Source organism: Scyliorhinus torazame, chromosome 7, assembly GCF_047496885.1.
Source record: "Scyliorhinus torazame isolate Kashiwa2021f chromosome 7, sScyTor2.1, whole genome shotgun sequence".
Lineage (NCBI taxonomy): Eukaryota > Metazoa > Chordata > Chondrichthyes > Carcharhiniformes > Scyliorhinidae > Scyliorhinus > Scyliorhinus torazame.
The window spans coordinates 26,717,351-26,741,871 of NC_092713.1; the positions used below are offsets into that span (position 1 = coordinate 26,717,351).

At 49.7% G+C, this 24,521-nt stretch overlaps 1 protein-coding gene across 1 annotated transcript in view; it reads right to left on the minus strand.

Moving 5' to 3' along the window:
• Positions 1–24,521, minus strand: part of LOC140426100 (kynurenine--oxoglutarate transaminase 3-like) — a 102,398-nt gene that overhangs the window by 44,045 nt on the left and 33,832 nt on the right. Inside the window, exons 7-10 of the mRNA XM_072510455.1 lie at positions 13,977–14,108; positions 8,512–8,632; positions 6,451–6,527; positions 1,706–1,795 (exon numbers count right to left, since the gene is read on the minus strand). Coding sequence (XP_072366556.1) covers positions 1,706–1,795; positions 6,451–6,527; positions 8,512–8,632; positions 13,977–14,108 — 420 coding nt within the window. The remainder of the gene's footprint in view (positions 1–1,705; positions 1,796–6,450; positions 6,528–8,511; positions 8,633–13,976; positions 14,109–24,521) is intronic.

The window sequence follows — 24,521 nt, forward strand, 5'->3', positions numbered from 1 at the left end:
CTCGCACATCTCCTCTAAACTTTGCCTCACGGACCTTAAACCTATGCCCCCTGGTGACTGACCCCTCCACCCTGGGAAAGAGTGCCTGCCCATCCACTCTATCCATGCCCCTCATAATCTTGTAGACCTCTATCAGGTCACCCCTCAACCTCCATCGTTCTAATGAAAACAGTCCGAGTCTGTTTAGGGCTGGTTTAGCTCAGTGGGCTAGACAGCTGGTTTGTGATGCAGAACAAGGCCAGCAACGCGGGTTCAATTCCCGTACCAGCTGAGAATTCTGAATTCTCCCTCCGTGTACCCGAACAGGTGCCGGAATGTGGCGACTAGGGGCATTTCACAGTAACTTCATTGCAGTGTTAATGTAAGCCTACTTGTGACAATAAAAAATATCATTATCTATTCAGCCTCTCCACATAGCTAACATCTTCCAGACCAGGCAACACCCTGGTAAACCTCCATACAACTGTAGCATGACGAGCCAGTTTTTATACTCGTACTGCAAGGAAATGTTGATGTTTTAATATTGGAATTTACCACAAGTTTTCAAAGTATTTGTCCTCGCTGAACATTTTAATTTAGATAGATATCGGAGGCAGTGCTGTAAACGAAGGACCATTTTGCAACTTCCCTAAATTTCAGCTGAGATTTGCTTTGCTTCCTTTGTATTGTAAGCCTGAAATTATGATGAAAGATTTGTACCGATTGGAAATAAGTTAACACAAACATTTGGCCTGATCTGAGACACATATGTGCAGCAAATTTAAAATTGTACTACTTCCTGAGGATGAGCTGCAGACCAGGAATTCCCATTCCCACATGGAATGAAGGTCATGGAATTAAAATATAACTAAAAAAAAAAAAGAGCTGTGCAGCCCAGTGGTACCAGGGCAGCAGAAATGGAGAAGATAGTTTCACGATCGGAGCTCCAGTTTCTCAGCTGGACTATCATACAGGAAGGTACTGAGCAGCCACTTAAAGTGCTGCAGCGGGCAAGGTCTGGAACCCAATAAGGAAGCTGACCCGACCTTTGAAAAGAAAGCACACTAAGAAACGAGACAGCTGAACGTTTCAATGTAAACAGAATTTGATTGCAGAGTAAAAATTCCCAAATACTTGTGGTTGTTGGTTTTATATTTGGTTGGTTTATATTCGAACTACCAGCTGTCCGGTCATGGGGCCGGTTTAGCCCAGTTGGCTGGTTCGTGATGCAGTGCGAGGCCAACAGCATGGGTTCAATTCCCGTACCGGCTGAGGTTATTCATGAAGGCCCCACCTTCTCAACCTTGCCCCTCGCCTGAGGTGTGGTGATCCTCAGATTAAATCACCACCAGTCAGCTCTCCCCCTCAAAAGGGGAAAGCAGCCTATCGTGATCTCGGACTATGGAGACATTAATTAATATATTTAAACAGTTTTAGTGGCTAATAAAAGCTAAACATTCAAGCATTCATAAACAGATTCAGTTAGTAATTTTCAAACAAGAAATGAATAAATAATTATGGGGGTGGTGAGGGGGAATTACAGGGTTATGCTGTGCAAGTAAAAGCAACAGGACTAACTGGATAACATTTTCAAAGAGCTGGCATCACAGGAACGATGAGGTGAATGGCTTCCTTCTGTGCTTGATTAAACTGTTCAAGCAAGGAACACGGATTGTTTTCTGAAGTAGTCGTTATTTATAAGGATTTTAGAGTTAAACCTTCGTACCTGAATAGGAGTGCAGCAAGTATAAATGGTGTTTTGTTGAACAGTCTGCAGATGTTTTATCAGGTGTTCTGGACCAATAGACCAACCAAGCTGCCAGAGGGGATAAAATCCAAACCATAAATAATTATTCTCTTCATTTTGTACAAACTAAACATTACATTTTTATAGTCATAGTTGTAATGTAGGAAAGATAGCAGCACAACAAGTAACCACAGACAGCAATATGATCATCACCAGGCAATTGTTTTTCAGTGATGCTGACTGAGGGAGAAATATTGGCCAGGAACTTGGGGATAACTCCCCCTATTCTTCTTTGAAATAGTACCAGGAGATCTATTATGCCTGCCAAAAAGGATGGAGTCCACACCAAGTTGCAAGGTTAAACAGGAGGTTTATTTCAAAGTATAAGCAGCGAGTCCAAGCAAGTGCTTCCCAACCGGGTGAGTAAAGCCGGCCGGTTCCATACCGGAAGCTCACGGTTGTTCCGCCCCTTTTAGTGGGGAGCGCAAATGATCCGAGGGATTCTGGGAGGACCAGAGCCCCAATACCATAGGCTTCGGCAGGGCCAACCCCCTCCTCCTCAAAGTCTAAAGGACTGCTGGTCCTCGGGCCCGGATCCTCTGGAACCGTTGGGGACATAAGGTGGTCGGCCCGCCCATAGGTGATCCACATGCCGCCCTAACTGCTGGTTTCCAACCTGAACCCGATAGGACACCGGACCAGTCTGCCGAAGTATAGTCCTGGAAAGCCAACAGGCACAGAGGGTGAAATTTCGAACAAATACTTAGTCCACCTGGGCAAAGACTGGGTGGATCACGCGGAGCAAGGCTGCGCACCTGCTGATCCTGGGCACAGCGCACCTTTGCCCTGATATCCGGAATTAATAAACCCAACTGAATGCGGAGTCACTGGCACACGGGTAGCTCCGCCTGAGCCACCTCGTTATGGTATGTGGCGAGGTCTGGTACGCAAACAAAAATCTGGCCAAGCGTGTGTCCAGTGAGCCCGTTTTCTGCTTGCGGAGGCCCTGCCTGAAGGTTTGGACGCCCTCTTCAGCCAAACCGTTGTATACCCGGTGAGGGGGGGTTGGTGTTCTCACATGCCGATTGCCATTGGTCTTAAGAAATGCCTCGTTAAGGAAGCCCCGTTGTCTGTCACAAGGACCTCAGGGATGCCATGCGTGAAAAGGAGAGATGCATCTTCTCCAGCGTCACATTAGAGGTTATGGTCTCCATCTGATGGACCTATAACAATTTGGGCTAGGTATCCACTAACAAGAGAAACGTTGAGCCCATGAACGGGCCAGCGAAGTCCGCATGGATCCAGGAACAGGGGCTGCCCGGCCACTCCCAAATGTCGAGAGGTACGGCAGCTGCTGGTGTTCCTGGCAAATGGGACATTGTTGAGCCAACTTTTCAATGTCTGCATAGAGTCCCGGCCACCACACATAGCTTTGTGCTAGCATTTTCATCTTTGTCGCCCCGGGTGCCCGTTGTGGAATTCACGCAACAGGAGTGACTGGCTGGTAGCTGGGATCACAACCCGTGTACCCCAAAAGTAGGACCCAGTCTTCAATACCAAGTTCAGACATCCTGGAAGAAAAAGCCCGTAGTTCACCGGGCAACTGTCGATGCTGACCACCTAGGAGGATGACGAGATGTCACACCAGGGCAAGGATGCGATCCATCCGGATCCATTCGCGGATGCGAGACGGGGTGACTGGCAGGGAGTCCATAAAATTCAACACGGCCACCATCTCGTCCACCTGAGGGGGAGATGAGACTTCGGTTGGTAGGGGCAGCCAGCACAGCACATCAGCATGTCCTATCTGAGCCGCCGACCGATGCCCAAAAGAGTACTCGTAAGTGATGAACAGCTGGATGCGTGCCGACGTGACGGGTAGAGTCACCTTATCATCTCAAAGTAGGCCCAGGAACAAAGTGGCAACCACAGATGTATTGGTGGAACTTTTCACTTTGAAGCCCACCGCAAAACTTCTTTCTCCATCTGCGTGTACTTGCGCTCCGTAGCGGTCAGTGTCCAGGATGTGAAAGCGATTGGCTGTTCTCTACCGCAATGGGCCAGGACGGTCCCAATCCCATAAAGCGATGCTTCGCAAGTGACCATCAGGGGTTTAACCGGGTCATAGTGGGTCAAGTCGCCAGACGAGTATAGCTGCCCAGCATTTCTTCAAAAGGAGGTGGAGAGGGGCCAGTACCACTGCCAGGTTTGGGTCGAACTTGCAGGAGTAGTTCACCAAACCCAGAAATGAGCGGAGTTCAGTCGTGTCCGTCAGAGCGGGAGGCAGCTGTATGGTGCAACCCGCCACGGTCCACACAATAATCGAAGTAGACAACCTCATTGGCGTGAAATGGCGCAGGCCTATGCCAAACTCCAAAAACCACCGGAGCACCGCCTCTAGACCCCGCAAATGCTCCTGTTCTGCCGTGACCAGAACATCATCAAGGTATGCCACGACCCGTGGTAGGCCGCGCAGAATACTTTCCATTACACGTTGAAATATCACACAAGTCGACAAAACCCCAAAAAGCAACTGGGTATATTCATAAAGGTTATGCTGCATACTGATGGTGACATATTTCTGATCCAGCGCAGCTGTAGGTAGGCATTACTCATATTGAGCTTGGTGAACGTGCACCCGCCAGCAAGCTTGGCATAGAGATCCTCTATTGGGTATCAGTCCATTCTCGAGGAGGTATTAATGGTTCATTTGTAGTCGCTGCAGAGGTATATGGTCCTATTCGCTTTCAGAACCAAGACCACCAGTGCAGCCAATCAGAAAAACGCGCAGGCCAAATGATGTCCAGGTTCTCCAGGGGGTCAGGTTCTGCGTTCACCTTTCCCACCAAAGCGTGAGATATGGTCCATGTCCTGAAAAAAACTTGGTTGAGCCTCCGGGTTGATATGGATTTTGGCTATGGCACCTTGGATGGTCCCAAGACCGGGCTGTAAAACTTGGCCCAGCCCTCCGGACCCTACCTGTAGGATGCGGTGCCAGTTCAAGCAGATCGCGCCCCAGGAGGCTGGGACCATCGCCTGGAACTATAATCGATCAGAGAGAGTTGGACTGATTGATGACCATAAACAATGGGGGTCTGCACCGTCTGCAATTGTTCCCCAGTGTATGTAGCCAGATGAGCCGAGGTGGTCACCAAAATCAACACTGAATACTGTTGAACGTGCTCTGGCCCACTACCGACACTGCCGCCCCCGTGTCCAGTTCCATGGTCAGTTACCTACACAGGGATGAGGATGGCGACCACGCACGGTGCCACCAGGCAATGGAGCTGCATCTTGGCCTCCTCTCCATCTAGACTTGCGCCGACCTCTACCAGGGCGCTGGAACCATTGGGGTCTGCACTGTCAGCAGCCACGCTGACAACGGCAGCTGCACGTTGCACATGGACGCACATTGCCATAAGCTGGTTCGGGAAAAGGTTCTGGTTGCGGATGCCGGTTTGGCGGGCATTGGCCAGGGCCCCATTGCCTGCTTGACCGGGTTTTGGGAGGGTGGGCGGCGGTGATGGGGAGGGGGTACCACATGAAGATCTGCGCCCCAGGGCATTGACCTCCATTACCTGGATCTCTTGAATGCGCCTCGCTCCACACTCTCTCAAGACAGGGCAATCTGGACGGCCTGCTGGAGCGTCAAAGTGGGCTCACCCAGGAGCCATTGCTGGATTGCAGCGTCATTGATGCCACAGACAAAGCGACCCTGTAACGCTTCTGAGGGAGGAGGAGGTCCCATATTCTCAAAATTCACCAAAGTTGCATTGTCGGGTCATTCAGTCACAGACTCAACTGGGGCATGTGTCGTTGTATTAAGATGGTAAGTCCAGACGATAACGGATGGATGCGGGCTAAAATGCCACCCAACGAGCCCCACAACCTGGGCGAAGGTATTGGTGTCCAGCACCATGGATAACCCCATACGTCTGAGCCCCACACATTGTCAGCAAGAGCACCGTTCATCTTCAGTGATAATATTTGTGTGAAAATAGCAGCGCATGTACTCTGCATATCGAACCCAGCATCGAACGCGTCTAAGTGGCCAAACAGATGGATCACGGGTCATGACCTGCAACTGGAGTCTCAGGAGGTGGCTGAGCAGGAAGGCCTCAGCGTCGACAGGGTCTGCTTTTGCTCCTCGTCGCCAGTATTATGTCCGCCATAAAAGATGAAGTCCACACCGAGTTATGAGGTTAAACAGGAGGTTTATTTCAAAGTACAAGAACAGAGTTCAAGCAAGTGCCACCCAACCGAGTGAGTGCCAGCCGGTTCTAGCCCGGCTAGGTTTATAAGCTAGATGTAGCTCCGTCCCTTTTAGTGGGGAAGCGCATATTCCCCGAGGGACTCTGGGAAGACCAGATTCCTGACGCCATAAGCTTCGGCAGGGCCTAGGTTATGATTATGACAGGATCTTTCCTCATTCACCTGAGAGAGAGAGAGCACGAGTGACGGAGCCTTGATGTATTTCTTCATCAAAATACAGCACCTCAGACAGTGCAGCACCCCCTCAGTATTGCAGTGGAGTGTCAACCTAGATTTTGTTCAAGTCTTCGGAATGGGTCTTGAACTCATAACCTTCGAACTCAGAGGTGAGAGTACTACCCACTGAGTCACGGCTCAATGATCAGAGGCTTTACGGCGAGGTAATCATGACATGTTATGTAATGAGCTGCTGACTTTTAGTCCAAAACAAGCAAATAGATAAAGCTACTCACCTTCCAGCCAGTCACACTAAACGCTTTGCCAGCACTTCCTATGGTAATAGTCCTCTCCCACATTCCTGGCAAAGTGGCTATGAAAGTGAAGAGAAGAAAATATATCAGACGAAAACAATTGACCACATAACACTGTTGCATTAAAGAACTAAAAAACATAACGTGGTACACACCAGCCTAGTGAAAACACAAGGGATTCAAAAATAGCTCAGTCTGCTGTGGAGAAGAGTGGATGAACCAGGCGGAGGTGTGGTTGTTGTGTCCGTTCCCAATCACTATCCAGTAGTTTGAAGCATCATGCTTGACCAATTGATACTCCCTTTGATAAAATGACCCACGTGGTTTGGGGCAGAATTTCATCCATTTTCCCACCCAAAATCAGGCAGCGGCGATCCTGCCAGGAGCCCTCTCTGAATGTCCGACCGCATCCCATCCGGAAGAAGTGGCCCTGGTCAGGGTGCCCTTACAAGGTAAGGGCAGGAAGAGGCAATGACTGGCTACATGAGATACCAGGGGGGCAATCAATACCCCTGGAAATGTAACCCACCATGGAATCAATGGTTTCAGGGAGAAAGCAAAGATAAAAAGAGCAAGTCCACCTTTAATTGTTGCATGTTAAATAGGAAAAGGCGAGCAGAAGTGAATCAGGTCATTAATGATTTTTGATGAGGGCAGCAAGTTTAACATACTTTTGTTACAGTACTGCAAATGTTATAAAGTTGCCAAGATGCATGTTTTTTTCCATATCTCTCTACGAACATATTTGGGGCGGCACGGTAGCACAGTGGCTAGCACTGTTGCTTCACAGCACCAGGGATCCGGGTTTGATTCACGGCTTGGGTCACTGTCTGTGCAGAGTCTGCGAGTCCTCCCTGTGTCTACGTGGGTTTCCTCCGGGTGCTCCGGCTTCCTCCCACAGTCCAAAGATGTGCGGGTTAGGTGGATTGGTCACGCACGTTAGGTGGGGTTGCTGGCTTACGGGGAGTTAGGGTGGAGGTGTGGGCTAAGGTAGGGTGTTCTTTCAGGAGCCGGTGTAGACTCGATGGGCCGAATGGCCTCCGTCTGCACTGTAAATTCTATGATTTATTTAAAATTCATCTATTTCAGATTCTATTCACCAGCATTGACTGCATTGCCGTTGTTTCATATTAGTTAAGGCACTGTATCATCCTTAGCGTCATCCATGGTGAAAAAGGAAGCTTAACAGGGACTACAAAATTAAAACTTCCACAGAATTTACATCAATCTTTCTCAAAATATTCTTGCTAAATCGAGCTGTCAAATCAGACCAGATCTGTTAAGGCAGGTCACAAATTTTCCCTCGTAGAAGTCAGTGCTGATCCAAGAGGCTGGGAAGAGCTGAAGCATAAAGAGAAAGTATTTCATACCCATCATGGAAAAAAATGTAGCAGAGGAGAAACTCATGTCAAAGATCCATTTGAATGATATAACCACACAATTACTGTTCACCATTGAAGTGAGGACTGGCAGCTTTGCTGGTCTGTTTGGAGACAATGCTCAAGGACAGCCAGAACACAAAATCATCTATTTAAACCTCAGCCAGCAGACCCATCGTAGTGAGTCTCGAGAAAACTTTAAAATGCTTCCCGAAAAATATTCTTGGGGTGGAGGCAGAGTTGATAAGAATACTTCCTCGCCTACAGAGTGCAGTCTTTACCTCAGCGGGTTTATAGAAACTGCTTTACATCAGTTAGAGAAAAGGTATGAAGTTTTGTCGTCGAGAAAAGAACAAGCATTTTTATAGAGCCTCTAATGTTGGAAAAAGTCTCAAGGCCCAACACAGGCGTGCAATCAGACAGAAATTCACATTTAGCCGAAGGAGGAGCTATCAGGACACCTGACCAAATGTTTGTTCAAAGATGTAGGTTTTAAGGAGTGCCTTGAAAAAAGAGAGAGAGGTAGGAATGTTTAAGGACGGACCTCCAGAGAAAAGGGCCCACACGGCTGATGTGAAGTATTGTTTTCATGATGTGCACACACCCCAGCACAGGCCTGGCTTCTTTGGTGACTTTTTCAATAATCTGACATGTTCAGTATTACCTATTTTGATGTGCTTATGTCCACTGTACACGAGCCACTCATACACCTCGTCGCTGATGCAGAGAACATCATGTTTAATGCACAGGTCTGCAATTATCTTCAGCTCTTCCATTTTAAATATCTAAATGCATAAACCACAGTTCATTAGGAACGAAAAAGAGCTCCTGGTCAAAGCGGTAATTTGGCCAATTTTTTTTAAGGCTAGGCTAATTAAAAAACAATCTCCTTCCTTGTAAAAGCTGCAAAAGCAGCACTCAAGTGGCACACAACAGTGCAAAACTCTAATCACAATGTTCATCCTAACCCATTTAAACAAATGGGTTACTGACAGCATTGCAATCAGATAATCTGTGCCAATTGTTTATCAACAAAGTCTTCTGGCCCTGCATTGTCATTTTTATTTTGAAGGGCAGTAACACTTGCAAAGCCTCTTCCGTTTCTTTGATTTGAGGAAGTACAGCTACACTTGGTAAGACCGCTTTAATGGAAGCTATGATATTTTCAGAAAGCAGAAGCACAAAGTGTACGTTAAGAGAACATAATAAACATCCGAGATTTAGAGAAACACACAAGCCTTGCTGTTATAACCCGCATGGGACTCGTCCAGCTGGGGTGGATTGTTCCCTAGTGCCCCAACCCTCCCAGCACCCACTCTCCTTCACAAACCACCCCCCCCCCGCCCCGCCGCCACAACTGTGAATCATGCGAGTGGCTAACGATGCATTCTCGGTCTCCTCAGGAAAAGCTCTCCCATAATCGGCGGGAGATGGCCCCGACAGCCGGTGGGGTGCCGGACTTGAGAATCCTCACCTCCTTCGACGAGCGGGCCCTGGAGCTGACTGGCGTGGTCGAGGACAGGGCACTCATCCATGCAGAGGCTGGCAGACGCCTCAGAGATGAGGAACCACTGAGCTCCTCCTGGGAGGACCTGTCAAACACGAGTAGTGATTGCCTTACTGACTGGCCCATCCCTCCCACTGACCACATGTCCATTCTCCCGCAGGTCCTCCAGCCGACGGCGCGGCCCATCCCGGGCGGTACCATCTCCTGACTCCGAAAAGAACACCTCGGACAAGAGCTCCAAGGATGCATAATCACGGCACTGCTGTCATCCCCACGCTCCACCAGCACAGATACACACCGCAGCGGGACATGTTAGTGGACAGGCTTCTGGGGCACAATCCGGTGAGCACCACAATGCTGATGATACACATCTGGTGGAGGCAGGAACCTCCAGGCAAGACAGCAGTTAGAGGGCTGCTGGATCCCTGGACGCAGCTTGATATTGAGCCTCTGGAACAGGGTTAGCCGGAGCTGATGGAGAAGATAGGGAGCAGCTGGGACGTTCAGATGGAGATGTCAGTGTCATGCCAGCAGATCCATAGCCGATTGGAGGAGCCCCAGATGCTACGGGCGCAGGAACTGGCACCGGCTAGGAGTGGCACCGAAGCCAACATTGGTAGGGTGGCGACCGCAGTGGAGGCCCTGGTGCATGGTATCGGCACCATTAGAGAAGGTGTCCAAGGTGTCGCGCAGTTGGTGACGGCCATGGCTGAGGGTCTCGGCAGTATGACTGCCTCACTGGGGGATGTCAGCCAGTACCAGGCTGACTTTGATGAGGTTCTGCAGGACATGTCCCACTCCCAGATGGGAATGTCCAAAGTGCTGCGGAGCTTGTCCCAGTCGCAAGTGGGCATGGCTGAAGCGCTGCAGAGCGTGTCCCAGTCACTGCGGAGCATCGCCGAGGGCTTCTACATGATGGTACGGACCATGGGGTGCCGCCAGGGCTGGCAGAGCCAGATGATGCAGGGGCAGCCAGGGCTCAAACCAGTTAACCCTCTGTCCCAAGGTGGACCCCAGGGCCCTATGGCACTGACCGGGAGGAGGGGCGCTGAGTGCTAACAAGGACCCATCGTATGGGGCGGTGACGGTGGTCACCATCACTCCTGAGTTCCACCGCATCTCGGGGTCAGCACACTGTATAGGGTGCCATCGACAGGTAAGCCGGGGCCCTCCAGCCCCAGAACTCGCAGAGGATGCCCATGGGATGAGGTAAGCAGCTGGCTGCCTCCACCTCAGATGTACATCCTGCGAAGACACCTAAACGTAGTAGAGCTAGGAGGACCAGGGGAGAGGTGGACCATCAGGAAAGTGGGGACCTATATTGAACAATAAACACCCTTGTGCACAACCAGTAGGCTGCCTCAGTCACTTTCTTCTGCAATGCATCACCGTGTGCAGGTGATGTGTGTGAGCGAGCACTCAGCAGATCGGCAGGGGTCAGTCTCTGGCATAGATTGAGGAGCACCAGCACTCTGCAGGTTATCACCACACTGCCCTCGACAGTGCCGACACAGTCCCTGCACCCTGGAATGATGTGACACATACCCTGGGAGAAGGGGGTGGTGGGTGGGCAAGGTTGAGATGATGGACGAGGCCAGGTCCTCGGTGAAGCGGGTGAGCGTGGGGGCCTCCTTGGCCTTCCGGGCTTGCCAGGTCCTCATTGCTGCCACCCGCCCTGCAGTCTCCGGCTGTGCCTCAGATTCCTCCCTGGCCTCGTTCTCCAGCCCCTGCTGGTCTGGCGCCTCCTCATCCTCGGAGGTGGCCACGTGTTTCTCATCACCAACCTCCAGCTCGTCGCCCTGCTGCTGTGCCAGGTTGTGGAGAACACAGCAGACCAGAACAAAGCGGGCGATCCTCCGGGTGGTGTACTGGAGTACACCACGGAGCGATCGAGGCATCGGAACGCATGTCGAGTCCGATGACCTCTCAGTGACACTCGGTGGTTGCATGGGCCTCGTTCTACCGGGTCTCCTCTTCAGTCTCCGGCCTCCGTACTGGCGTCATGAGCCAGGTCCTCAGCAGATACCCCTTATCCCCCAGGAGCCACCTACCCATCCTGGGGAGCTCCTCGAAGAGGGCAAAAATGTCCAACGGCCCCAGGATGTAGCTATTGTGCACACTACCCGGGAAGCGTGCACACACATGCATTATCTGCATCTGGTGGTCGCACATGAGCTCTATGTTTAGGGAGTGGAAATCCTTTCTGTTAACATAGGGCAACCCCCAGATGGCCCGGTGAGCGCAGGGCCACATCCGTGGCTTCCATGACCCCCTGGACCTGGGGCGACCCGGCAATGGCGGAGAATTCTGTAACCCAGGCATCTTGCTGAGCCTGGTCCATGTCAAAGACTATATAGTCTTCCGCCCGGGCATACACGGCATTTCTGACCTGCCAGGTGCATCTGTAGCCTGTGAGATACCACAAAAGTCCCCACTCGAGTTCTGGAATGATCCCGTGGTGTTATGGCTGAGGGCTGCAGTGATCTTGATGGCCACTGGGAGTGGGTGTCCTCCTCCTCCACGTGGTGCTCGGTCAGTGAGGATACCGCACAGGTGCCGCACCGTTCCTTGTTGAGGCGACGCCTCCTGCGGCACACGCTGTCCGTCATTTGTTCAATGGACCTGCAATGTCTGTACACCCTGGACCATAGCAGGACTCCCGCCTGGGTCCTTCCCTGGCCTGATTGGCGACCGGGTCCAGCACATGGGCCGTCCAATATTCCTGCTATAGCATTCAATAGCTATAAGGCATTGGGACAGGGGGTGGGATTCTCCGACCCCACGCCGGGTCGGAGAATCGCCGGGGGGGCGGCGTGAATCCCGCCCCCGCCAGCTGCCGAATTCTCTGGCGGCGGGGATTTGGCGGGGGCGGGAATCGCGCCACGCCGGTCGGCGGCCCCCCCGGCAATTCTCCGGCCCGCGATGGGCTGAGTGGTTGCCTGTATTTGCCTGGTTCCGCGGGCGGCCTCTGGGGTCCTCGGGGGGTGCGGGGAGATCTGGCCCCGGGGGGGTGCCCCCATGGCGGCTTGGCCCGCTATCGGAGCCCACCGATCCGTGGGCGGGCCTGTGCCGTAGGGGCACTCTATTCCTCTGCACTGGCTGGTGTGCCATTCTGCCGCGATGGCTGGCACGGAGATGAACCCCCCCCTGCGCATGCGCTGGGATGACGCCAGTGCATGCTGACGCTCCCGCGCATGTGCCAACTCGTGCTAACCGGGCGTGGGTTGGCATGGCGCCAAGCCCCTTCCGCATCGGCTGGCGCGGCGCAAACCACTCCGGCACCGTCCTAGTCCCTGAAGGTGCGGAGGACTCCACACCTTCGGGGCAGCCCGACGCCGGAATGGTTCACGCCACTCCTTCGCACCGGAGTTGCTGCCCCGCCGGTTTCCAAAGAATCCCACCCAAGGTCTTAGACTGACAAACAGCAGTGGCTCCCACCCCAGAACCCTCCATTCCTCTACTGATTCACTCCACCGGGTTGCCCGCCCACGTACTCCCGGCTGCAGTGGACACCCGTCAGCGGGCCCCAGACCATGTACCCCGGACGCTGGCCCCCTCCCCGTAGCACTGGCCCACCCTCCGGCCCTGGACATGTCCCCCAGAGCTGCGTCCCATCCCCTAGGAGTTCGGATGTGAGCTGCTGCGTTGTGTGGTGTTGCCTTCCTCAGTGTTCAGCACAGTGTCCAGGCATCGTGGTCTGATTGGGATCCTAGGCAATGACTCCCACATACTACATGGCCCGCCCACTCACGGGAATCCACTTGGGTTTTGTGAAGTGCTCACTTAACCATTATTACCAATCCCCTAAAGGCTAAGCCTTCAGCCGCACGGCCAGTGGCCTCAGCAGTTGGTGGGGGTTATGGATGGTTGGTGGGGCAGATGGGCAGGGACAAGTTTTGCCCTCGGAACGAGTACACACAATACAGGGGTTGATATGGTGGTGATGCGAATGGTTCCCCCCTCCTGGTTGCCCCCTAGCAAACCCCCCCCCCACCCTACCATGGTGGCCCAGCCCTGTGGAGGGGCCCCCACCTCCCACTGAGCACAGGCGCAGCAAGCCCAGTGCCCCCGGGCTCTTTGCCTCTGAGCAACCATGGCTACTCACCTCCTCGGCTCCCCACAGAAGCCCTTCCGCCAGGTTCACGTTTTTTTAAAAGGAGTACTAATCTGCACCATCTCGAGCACTTGCTGGGGTGGTCGCTGAATGCCAGGAGGCGATTGGAGAAGGGGTGGCTCTCGTTAATTGTATGGAAATGGGACTTAATTGTTTTTTCGCCACGCTACGGCGAGATCCCGATTCCACCTAGGACAGCGGGCTGGTTGCATCGCAAACTGTTTGGCGCCTGGTTGGCACGGGTCTCGTTTTTGGCCTCTCACACTATTCACCGGCCTCGGTTCGCTTGAGCGAGAGTGTATCGAGGCCGCAAGATCGCGCCCAGAGTCAAGGTCAGTGTTGTTTGATTTAATTTTAAATTCACAGGTCTTGTTTTTGGTGCAGTCCAAACAAACCCCGTGATCCAACATAGAGAACAGTTTCCTTTGCAAATCGGATTAGATATACAAGCAATATATTTGATGCCTGACTTTTCAAAAAGTCGAAAAGCTGGATATTGCATCCTTACCTTGCCCAATGGATTGTTGGGCGTATTAATGATTATTGCTTTAGTCCGAGAATTAAATTTACTAGCAAGTTCTTCTTCATTGAGTTTCCAATCTCCACTGCTGCATATGCCCTGCTCACCGTTTTCTTGTACCTTTAACAAAGACACAAACAGCATATTTGACATATCCACCAGATATCCTAGCATTGACAAAAAGAAAGGGTGCAAAATATTTGAACATAAGAACGAGGAGCAGAAGTAAACCATGAGGCCCTCGCCCAGCAAACTCCACCATTCAGTGTGACCATGGCTGATATTCTCAGTCAACTCAAAACTTTCCTGACTCCTCCCCAAATCCCTCAATTCCATAGGACAGGGGTGTCCAAATTGTGGAATGATCATTTGGTGTTGTGAGGCAGCAGTGGTAACTGTCGAGCAGAGACTCTGGCGGGACAACCTTGGGATTGGCTCCAAGGTTCCATTAAATGCTTGTGCATGATTCTTAGCTCCGAGATTGCAACAGTCTTTGAAACAGTTATAGACACACCATTGGCTCCCTGTACATCAGCACTCCCCCTCCCCATGTTCAACAACTCCTCCAGCTCAACAACTCTCCACTCCCCCAAGCACTAATATTCAAGAATAAAAATGGGACCATACTCAGAAAACCTTTGAGAAGCACTGACAAAGGAGATCAAAAATCTATTTATCTCAGCCTTGAATATACTCAATGAAAAAGTATCCACAACCATCTGGGCTAAAGAACACCAAAAATCCACAATCCTTTCAGTGAAGAAATCTCTCCACATCCTAGACGTGAAGTAAAGGGATAAGGTGCCCTTATCCTGCGACGACATCTTGATTCCCCGGCCAGAGGAAGCAACCTGTCAGTGGCTACTCTGTCGACCCTTCAAAATCCGGCATGCATCAATGAGATCACCTCTCGTTCTTCTAAACCCCAAAGAGGTTTTAACTTTTAAAGAAAATTACCAGAAGCAGCAAAAAAATCTAAGCAGTGAAAGAGAAAAATACATTTATCGGGATATTCTTTCCTAGGGAGGGAGGGAAGGAAAAGGTACAGAACAAAACTGTTTGCAAGAAGCAATCATGTGGAATTTCCATGTTTCTGGATTGTGAATCTGTCATGTTGCGTGGGCAATATAGGTTTTAGGTCCAACCATCTTCAGCTGCTCCATCAATGACCTTCATTCCATCAGAAGGTCAGAAATGGGGATGTTCGTTGACGATTGCACAATGTTCAACACCATTCGTGACTCCTCAGGCACTGAAGCAGTCCATGTCCAAATGCAGCCAGACCTGGACAATATCCAGATGTGGGCTGACAAGTGGCAAGTAAAATTCACGCCACACAAGCGCCAGGAAATGACCATCGCCAACAAGAGAATTCAACCATTGCCCCATGACATTCAATGACATTACGATATTCAATGGCATTACAATTGCCAAATTCCCCAACGATCAATATCCTGGGGGTCACCATTGACCAGAAACTTAACTGGACTAGCCATATTAATACTGCGGCTACAAGAGAAGGTCAGAGGCTAGGAATCCTGCAATGAGTAACTCACCTCCTGACTGCCGAAAGCCTGACCATCATCTGTGAGGCTCAGGTCAGAAGGATGATGGCATACTCTCCACTTGCCTGGACGAGTGCACCTACAATACTTAAGAAGCTTGATACAATCGAAGACAAAGCAGCCCGTTTGATTGGCACCCCATTCACAAACATTCACTCCATCACCGATGCACAGTGGCAGCAGTGTGTATTGAAGGTTTTGGAGGACGTAACTAGAATAGAAAATGGATGTATTGCATTTGGATTTTCAGAAAGTTTTTAATAAAGAGCCACACCATTGAAAAATTAAAGCACATGGGATTGGGGGTAATATATTGGTATAGATTAAGAATTGGTTGGCAGACAGGAAATAGAGTAGGAATAAATGGGTTCTTTTCAAAGTGGCAGGCGGTACGAGTGGGGGCAGCTATTCACCATAGCCATCAATGATTTAGGGCGCCATCTAATGGGAAAATGTCAAAGTGCTGTAGTGAGCAGAAAATGCCGGGTGTTTCCCAAACAGTTTCTCAAACGGACTAGCGAGTCCATCACCGGTATCTAATATTAATTAAGGCACTTAATGATGCCCCACAGGCTTCACACCGCAAATGACTGTCCCGCCAGCTGATTCCGAGCCTGTGCCCGGCAGCTCCCTGCTAACGAGGGGGAACAGCACTTAAACCAATCCCGCAGAGCAAACCCCAGACAGCACGCAGCCATGCATCCACGCAAATCTGCTCCGCGATTTGGAGTTGCCAACCTGGCCAGACTGATGGACGCGGTGGAGTCCAGATGGAATACCCTGTTCCCAGAGGGGCTTTGAGGTCAGCCAGAGCTGCCTGGGAGACAGTGGCTGCAGCCGTCAGCTCGAGCGCCACCAGAAGGACCACCACCCAGTGCCACAAGAAGCTCAAATGATCTCCACCGGGCCATATGGATGAGCTGGCATCGGCCCCCTGGCACCGGTCCTGCCCGCTATCCCCGGAGAGCAACCCTCCGCACCGCTAACAACCCCACGTCTGATACCACCACCCGCCCCCAGCACAAGACCACAACATGCCCCAGCACACCCTGGCATCCACCAACCCACTCCTCACATTCCCAGCAGTGTTGCACCTGCCTGTTCCCAGTCTTTCCTCTCTCCTCAACAGCCCCCCCCCCCCCTCTCAACCCCTTAGAGGAACAGAACCTGGAGGTCACGGGGTGGCTGAGGACAGATCGGTCACTTATGTTGAGATTGGCGTTCACCGCAGAGGTGAGTATCCACTGGGCCCCACCAAGAAGACCTGTCACACATGAGTTGTTCATGCCAGCATGATGATTCTTCCCTCCGGCTGACCACATGTCCACTCGCAGGATCTCCAGCCAGCAGTGCCGACCCATCCGGGGTCCCTCCGGGGTGGACTTTGGCGAGGCATGGCAGTGCTTGGCGTACTCACAGAGGAGTATCACCAAGGCCATTGACACCATGGTGCAGACATTGGGGAGCAACTGACCTCAGGTTTATCCAGTTGAAATCGCAAGTTGGGTAGCAGATGGTGAAATTTAATTTTGTAAAAATATCATCTGTAATTAAAAGTCTAATGATCATGAAACCATTGTTGATTGTCGCAAAAACCCATCTGGTTAACTAGGAACAAAGAACAATACAGCACAGGAACAGGCCCTTCGGCCCGCCAAGCCTGTACCGGTCATGACACCAATGAAAGATGCTAATGTCCTTTAGGGAAGAAAATCTGCCGTCCTTACCTGGTCTGGCCTACATATGACTCCAGACCCACAGCAATGTGGTTGACTGTTAAATGCCCTCAGGGGTGGGCAATAAATGCTGACCCAGCCAGCGACGCCCACATCCCATGAACAAATGTTTTAAAAATGTTCTCGTGACTGTCACCAGTATCAGCAATAGCCATTGCTCAGGATTGTCTCGTCTGGTATAGAAGGACTAAGATTTGATGGATCTTGCTGCTCCACCTGTTTTTCATTGCCAGGTTTGCTGAAATCCTCATTCCTATACCCACATGCAATGCTACTAGCCTTGAAACCTGCCTTGCCCTTTCTACCAAGCTCTTCAGTTCTGATGAAAGCTATACACCCCAAGAATATTGGCCTCTCTTTTCTCCTGCTGATACTGGCTGACCAACATTTTATGTTGTCGACTTTTCCTCGACTTTCTTGCTCAAGACCCTGGAGCGAACAAGAACACGGAGTGAATTTACAGCTGTGTCTGAGAAATATTTTAAAACATAGAAGCAGGAGTGGGGCACTTAGTCCTAGTCGGTTTTGATCTCTCTGGGAAATACAGAATGTGGGGAAAGGATTGAACAGCAAAGCAGGCTTGGAGGGGCCGTCAGGCTTACGCCAGCTCCTATTTCTTATGTCATTCAATGAGACCATGACAATCCTCAGGTCTGCTGTATCTTCTCCATTGAGGGATATATTTCACCATAGGATAGCTAAAAATGCACAATGGGCTAAACTCTAGAACACACTACAGGTTTTGTGGTAGTATTTCTGCATATTTTCAATTGCCTGCTTCAATCCAAGAGAAAAATGTGTAACAAGTCAATTGCACCATTTGTCTGAACATTTCTGGAAAATTGTTTGCCTTAATAAAGGTGAAAGAACCCTACTGCAACTCAGGCACTTATCTCTGACTGAAGCACTTTGGTTAGTTTCTTTTGGATTGGCAAATTAAAGCATGCTGATGAGCAGAGTGTTACTCTAAACCTTACAGAATTGGGCAGAAGTGACTATGCCCAGTCAACACAGAATCATTGTTGCAGTTGGTGCCTTTTATCTTCCCCCAGATAAGTGGTACTCAGCATGCACAAAGATCTTCTCAGGTGACTTATTTTCCCCAGGTATGGTGCTACTGACAGCAGATAAACATGGCACGTAGGAAGTTATATGGGGCTCGATTTTCACAGTAAAAAATGCGACCAGGATCCAATTCTGGGATTCCCAACCCCATTTCCATGGTTTCAATATATTTACCAGTGCCTTTTAAGGAGGAGGGCTGGTTTGGATCATTTGCCCACATCTTGCACTCCTGACCTGGTTGGCTCTATTGCAGGGATATTCTCGTCCTCTGCATGGAGTCAGGCCAGCTTTTCAAAGTGTCATGGCTCACGGCACCTCAGTTGTCATGAACCATGCTATGGTACTTCAATGCCCATGTATCCGCTATAAATTGTATAAAACCAAAGAATGCTGTAGTGACAGCAGGATGCATTAAAAAAAAAGCTTTTAAAAATGCATTTTGCTACAATAAAAGTGTCAATCATTTAGACCATTTAAAGTATCAATAGAAGAAATTGCAAGTACTTGAAACCTCTTAATTTTGTGTAAATAAACATTGTGAAATTGATCGCATAGATCAGAGACAAAGTTCTCAGCCAAGTAATGTTTCCATGGGGCTCTGATGTTTCAACAGGCTAATGGATTTCTGGGTTCTCAGGCAATCCTCATCATGAGAGCCCAGACATCCATTAGGAGTGCTAAAAGAGAGGGTACAGAAAAGATTTATGAGAATGGTTGCAGGGATGAGGTACTTCCTCATGTGAACCATTGGAGAAGCTGGAGTTTTTCTCCTCGGAGAAGAAATGTTGAGAGGAGAAATGTTCGAGGTGTTCAAAATGAGGGGTTTCAACAGAATAGATAAGGGGAGATTGGTCGTGTTGATAGAATGCTCGAGAACCTGTTTGAGGATTGGCAGAAGAAGCAATGGCAACATGAGGAAAATAATTTTTATGTTGTTTATCTGCATCCTCCTTAAAGGGTAGTTCCCAGAACTCCAATTGATGCCAAATCAGTTCCTTAGAATATAGGTGTCGTTGGTAAGGCCAGCATTTATTGTCCAATTTTTTAATGCAACAAATGGTTAGAATCAGGGCAACAGTGGGGGCGTGGGGCGAGTGGAGTTGTTCTTGCAGCGAGCTGGCACAGATACATGGACCGAATGGCCTCCTTCTGTAACCATTTCATGTCTCTATGAAATAAATATATTTTTTTATAAATTGCTTTTTAGAGGTTGTAACACTACCTTCAGTGGAAAGGATAACAGGCATTCAGTTTCTTTCTAATGAGGTTACAGCACCTCACTTAGAACAAAGATGAATATGCTTTACCATTACAATTGGTTGTAGATTGGGCAGACAAGTGGCAAATAACATTGCACCATACAAGTGCCAGGAAATGATCATCGCTAAATGGGAATCTCCCCATGACTTTCAATGCCATTACCATCACTGAAACGCCCACTATCAACATCCTGGGGGTTACCATTGACCAGAAACTGAACTGGACTAGCCATATAAATACTGTGGCTACAAGAGCAGGTCAGAGGCTAGAAATCCTGCTCACCTCCTGACTCCCCAAAGACTCACCATCTACAAGGCACAGATTAGGAGTAAGATGGAATACTCTCCACTTGCCTGGATAAGCGCAGCTCCGATAATTCTGCAGAAGCAGCAGAGGGCAGTAGGGCGGAGCTGCTGATTGGCCATTGCAGGGGAAATTTGCATACGTCCGTGTGCTCACCCTAACTTGGAGGCATACCTGAACAAGGGACCCTAGCTGTTCAAGTGAAGACAAGCATCCAGCAGAGGGCAGTAGAGTGGAGCTGCTGATTGGCTGTTGCAGGGGAAATTTGCATACGTCCGGGTGCTCACCCTAACTTGGAGGCATACCTGAACAAGGGACCCTAGCTGTTCAATTGAAAACAAGCATCCAGCAGAGGGCAGTAGAGCGGAGCTGCTGATTGGCCATTGCAGGGGACATTTGCATACGTCCGTGTGCTCACCCTAACTTGGAGGCATCCCTGAACAAGGGACCCGAGCTGTTCAAGTGAAGACAAGCATCCAGCAGAGGGCAGTAGAGCGGAGCTGCTAATTGGTCGTTGCAGGGGAAATTTGCATACGTCCGTGTGCTCACCCTAACTTGGAGGCGGTTTGTGGAGGAGCTGTTGTCAAGTGACACTTAAACCCGAAACACTTCTTCAGTGTTTCCCTCCCTACCCCCTCCTCTAACCAAAAAAATCCAACCGCTGTAAGGATCAAGAGGAAGGCTCGAGGGCAGGTAGAAGTGGAAAGTTGAACCATGACGTCACAGCCTGCAGGTAAGGGATTGGCTGGTGACTGGTAAGTAGTTTTTCTTTTATTTTCCCTCAGGTGTTATCGTGCGGGGCGCAGAGTTTGCTGAGTGAGTGCTTGCTGAGAAGGGGAGTGAATAACAGGTAAGCTCTTTCTTTCTTTTTCTTTTTTTTAAATCTAGAGGGGATGACAGGGAAGGTAGTGCAATGTTCCTCCTGCAGGATGATTGAGGTGAGGGACGCCGTCAGTGCCCCTGCTGATTTCATCTGTGGGAAGTGCACCCATCTCCAGCTCCTCAGAAACCGCGTTAGGGAACTGGAGCTGGAGTTGGATGAACTTCGGATCATTCGGGAGGCAGAGTTGGTCATAGATAGAAACTTCAGGGATGTAGTTACTCCGAAGAATAAAGATAGATGGGCGACGGTGTGAGGAGCTGGGAGGAAGCAGTCAGTACAGGGATCCCCTGTGGCCGTTCCCCTTAGTTACAAGTATACCACTTTGGATACTGTTGGGGGGGGGGGGGGGGACTTATCAGGTTTAAGCCATGGGGTACACGTCTCCAGCACAGAGTCTGTCCCTGTTGCTCAGAAGTGAAGGGGGGAGAGGAGTAGAGCATTAGTCATTGGAGACTCCATAGTTAGGGGGATAGATAGGAGATTCTGTGGATTCTGAGAGAGACTCACGGTTGGTGTGTTGCCTCCCAGGTGCCAGGGTGCGTGATTTTTCGCATCGTGTTTTCGGGATCCTTAAGGGGGAGGGGGAGTAGTCCCAAGTCGTGGTCCACATAGGTACCAACGACATAGGTAGGAAAAGGGATGGGGATGTAAGGCAGGAATTCAGGGAGCTAGGGTGGAAACTTGGATCTAGGACAAACAGAGTTATTATCTCTGGGTTGTTACCCGTGCCACATGATAGCGAGACGAGGAATAGGGAGAGAGAGGAGTTGAACATGTGGCTACAGGGATGGTGCAGGAGGGAGGGTTTCAGATTTCTGGATAATTGGGCTCATTCTGGGGTCGGTGGGGCCTCTACAAACGGGATGGTCTACACCTGGACCAGAGGGGTACCAGTATTCTGGGGGGGAAATTTGCTAATGCTCTTCGGGAGGGTTTAAACTAGTTCAGCAGGGGCTTGGGAACCTGAGTTGTAGCTCCAATATACAGGAGGTTGAGAGTAGTGAGGTCATGAGTTGGGTTTCAAAGTTGCAGGAGTGTACCGACAGGCAGGAAGGTGGTTTAAAGTGTGTCTTTTTTAATGCCAGGAGTATCCGGAATAAGTTGGCTGAACTTGCGGCATGGGTTGGTACCTGGGACTTCGATGTTGTGGCCATTTCGGAGACATGGATAGAGCAGGGACAGGAATGGTTGTTGCAGGTGCCGGGATTTAGATATTTCAGTAAGCTCAGGGAAGGTGGTAAAAGAGGGGGAGGGGTGGCATTGTTAGTCAAAGACAGTATTACGGTGGCAGAAAGGACGTTTGATGAGGACTCGTCTACTGAGGTAGTATGGGCTGAGGTTAGAAACAGGAAAGGAGCGGTCACCCTGTTAGGGGTTTTCTATAGGCCTCCGAAAAGTTCCAGAGATGTAGAGGAGAGGATTGCAAAGATGAGTCTGGATAGGAGCGAAAGCAACAGGGTAGTTGTTATGGGGGATTTTAACTTTCCAAATATTGACTGGAAACGCTATAGTTAGAGTACATTAGATGGGTCCGTTTTTGTCCAATGTGTCCAGGAGGGTTTCCTGACACAGTATGTAGATAGGCCAACGAGAGGCGAGGCCATATTGGATTTGGTACTGGGTAATGAACCAGGACAGGTGTTAGATTTGGAGGTAAGTGAGCACTTTGGTGATAGTGACCACAATTCGATTATGTTTACTTTAGTGATGGAAAGGGATAGGTATATACAGCAGGGCAAGGGTTATATCTGGGGGAAAGGCAATTATGATGTGATGAGGCAAGACTTAGGATACATCGGGTGGAGAGGAAAACTGCAGGGGATGGGCACAATGGAAATGTGGAGCTTGTTCAAGGAACAGCTACTGCGTGTCCTTGATAAGTATGTACCTGTCAGGCAGGGAGGAAGTGGTCGAGTGAGGGAACCGTGGTTTACTAAAGCAGTCAAAACACTTGTCAAGAGGAAGAAGGAGACTTATGTAAAGATGAGACATGAAGGTTCAGTTAGGGCGCTCGAGAGTTACAAGTTAGCTAGGAAGGACCTAAAGAGAGAGCTAAGAAGAGCCAGGAGGGGACATGAGAAATCTTTGGCAGGTAGGATCAAGGATAACTCTAAAGCTTTCTATAGATATGTCAGGAATAAAAGAATGACTAGGGTAAGAGTAGGGCCAGTCAAGGACAGTAGTGGGAAGTTGTGCTTGGAGTCCGAGGAGATAGGAGAGGTGCTAAATGAATATTTTTCGTCAGTATTCACACAGGAAAAAGACAATGTCGTCGAGGAGAATACTGAGATTCAGGCTACTAGACTAGAAGGGCTTGAGGTTCATAAAGGAGGAGGTGTTCGCAATTCTGGAAAGTGTGAAAATAGATAAGTCACCTGGGCCGGATGGGATTTATCCTAGGATTCTCTGGGAAGCTAGGGAGGAGATTGCTGAGCCTTTGGCCTTGATCTTTAAGTCATCTTTGTCTACAGGAATAGTGCCAGAAGACTGGAGGATAGCAAATGTTGTCCCCTTGTTCAAGAAGGGGAGTAGAGATAACCGCGGTAACTATAGACCAGTGAGCCTTACTTCTGTTGTGGGACAAATCTTGGAAAGGGTTATAAGAGATAGGATGTATAATCATCTGGAAAGGAATAATTTGATTAGAGATAGTCAACACGGTTTTGTGAAGGGTAGGTCGTGCCTCATAAACCTTATAGAGTTCTTTGAGAAGGTAACCAAACAAGTGGATGAGGGTAAAGCAGTTGATATGGTGTATATGGATTTCAGTAAACGTTTGATAAGGTTCCCAATGGTAGGCTACTGCAGAAAATACGGAGGCATGGGATTCAGGGTGATTTAGCAGTTTGGATCAGAAATTGGCTAGCTGGAAGAAGACAAACGGTGGTGGTTGATGGGAAATGTTCACACTGGAGTCCAGTTACTAGTGGTGTACCACAAGGATCTGTTTTGGGGCCACTGCTGTTTGTCATTTTTGTAAATGACCTGGAGGAGGGCGTAGAAGGATGGGTGAGTAAATTTGCAGATGACACTAAAGTCGGTGGAATTGTGGACAGTGCGGAAGGATGTTACAAGTTACAGAGAGACATAGATAAGCTGCAGCGCTGGGCTGAGAGGTGGCAAATGGAGTTTAATGCAGAAAAGTGTGAGGTGATTCATTTTGGAAGGAATAACAGGAAGACTGAGTACTGGGCTAATGGTAAGATTCTTGGCAGCGTGGATGAGCAGAGAGATCTCGGTGTCCATGTACATAGATCCCTGAAAGTTGCCACCCAGGTTGAGAGGGTTGTTAAGAAGGCGTACGGTGTGTTAGCTTTTATTGGTAGAGGGATTGAGTTTCGGAGCCATGAGGTCATGTTGCAGCTGTACAAAACTCTGGTGCGGCCGCATTTGGAGTATTGCGTGCAATTCTGGTCGCCGCATTATAGGAAGGATGTGGAAGCATTGGAAAGGGTGCAGAGGAGATTTACCAGAATGTTGCCTGGTATGGAGGGAAGATCTTATGAGGAAAGGTTGAGGGACTTGATGCTGTTTTCGTTAGAGAGAAGAAGGTTAAGAGGTGACTTAATTGAGGCATACAAGATGATCAGAGGATTGGATAGGGTGGACAGTGAGAGCCTTTTTCCTCGGATGGTGATGTCTAGCACAAGGGGACATACCTTTAAATTGAGGGGAGATAGATATAAGACAGATGTCAGAGGTAGGTTCTTTACTCAGAGAG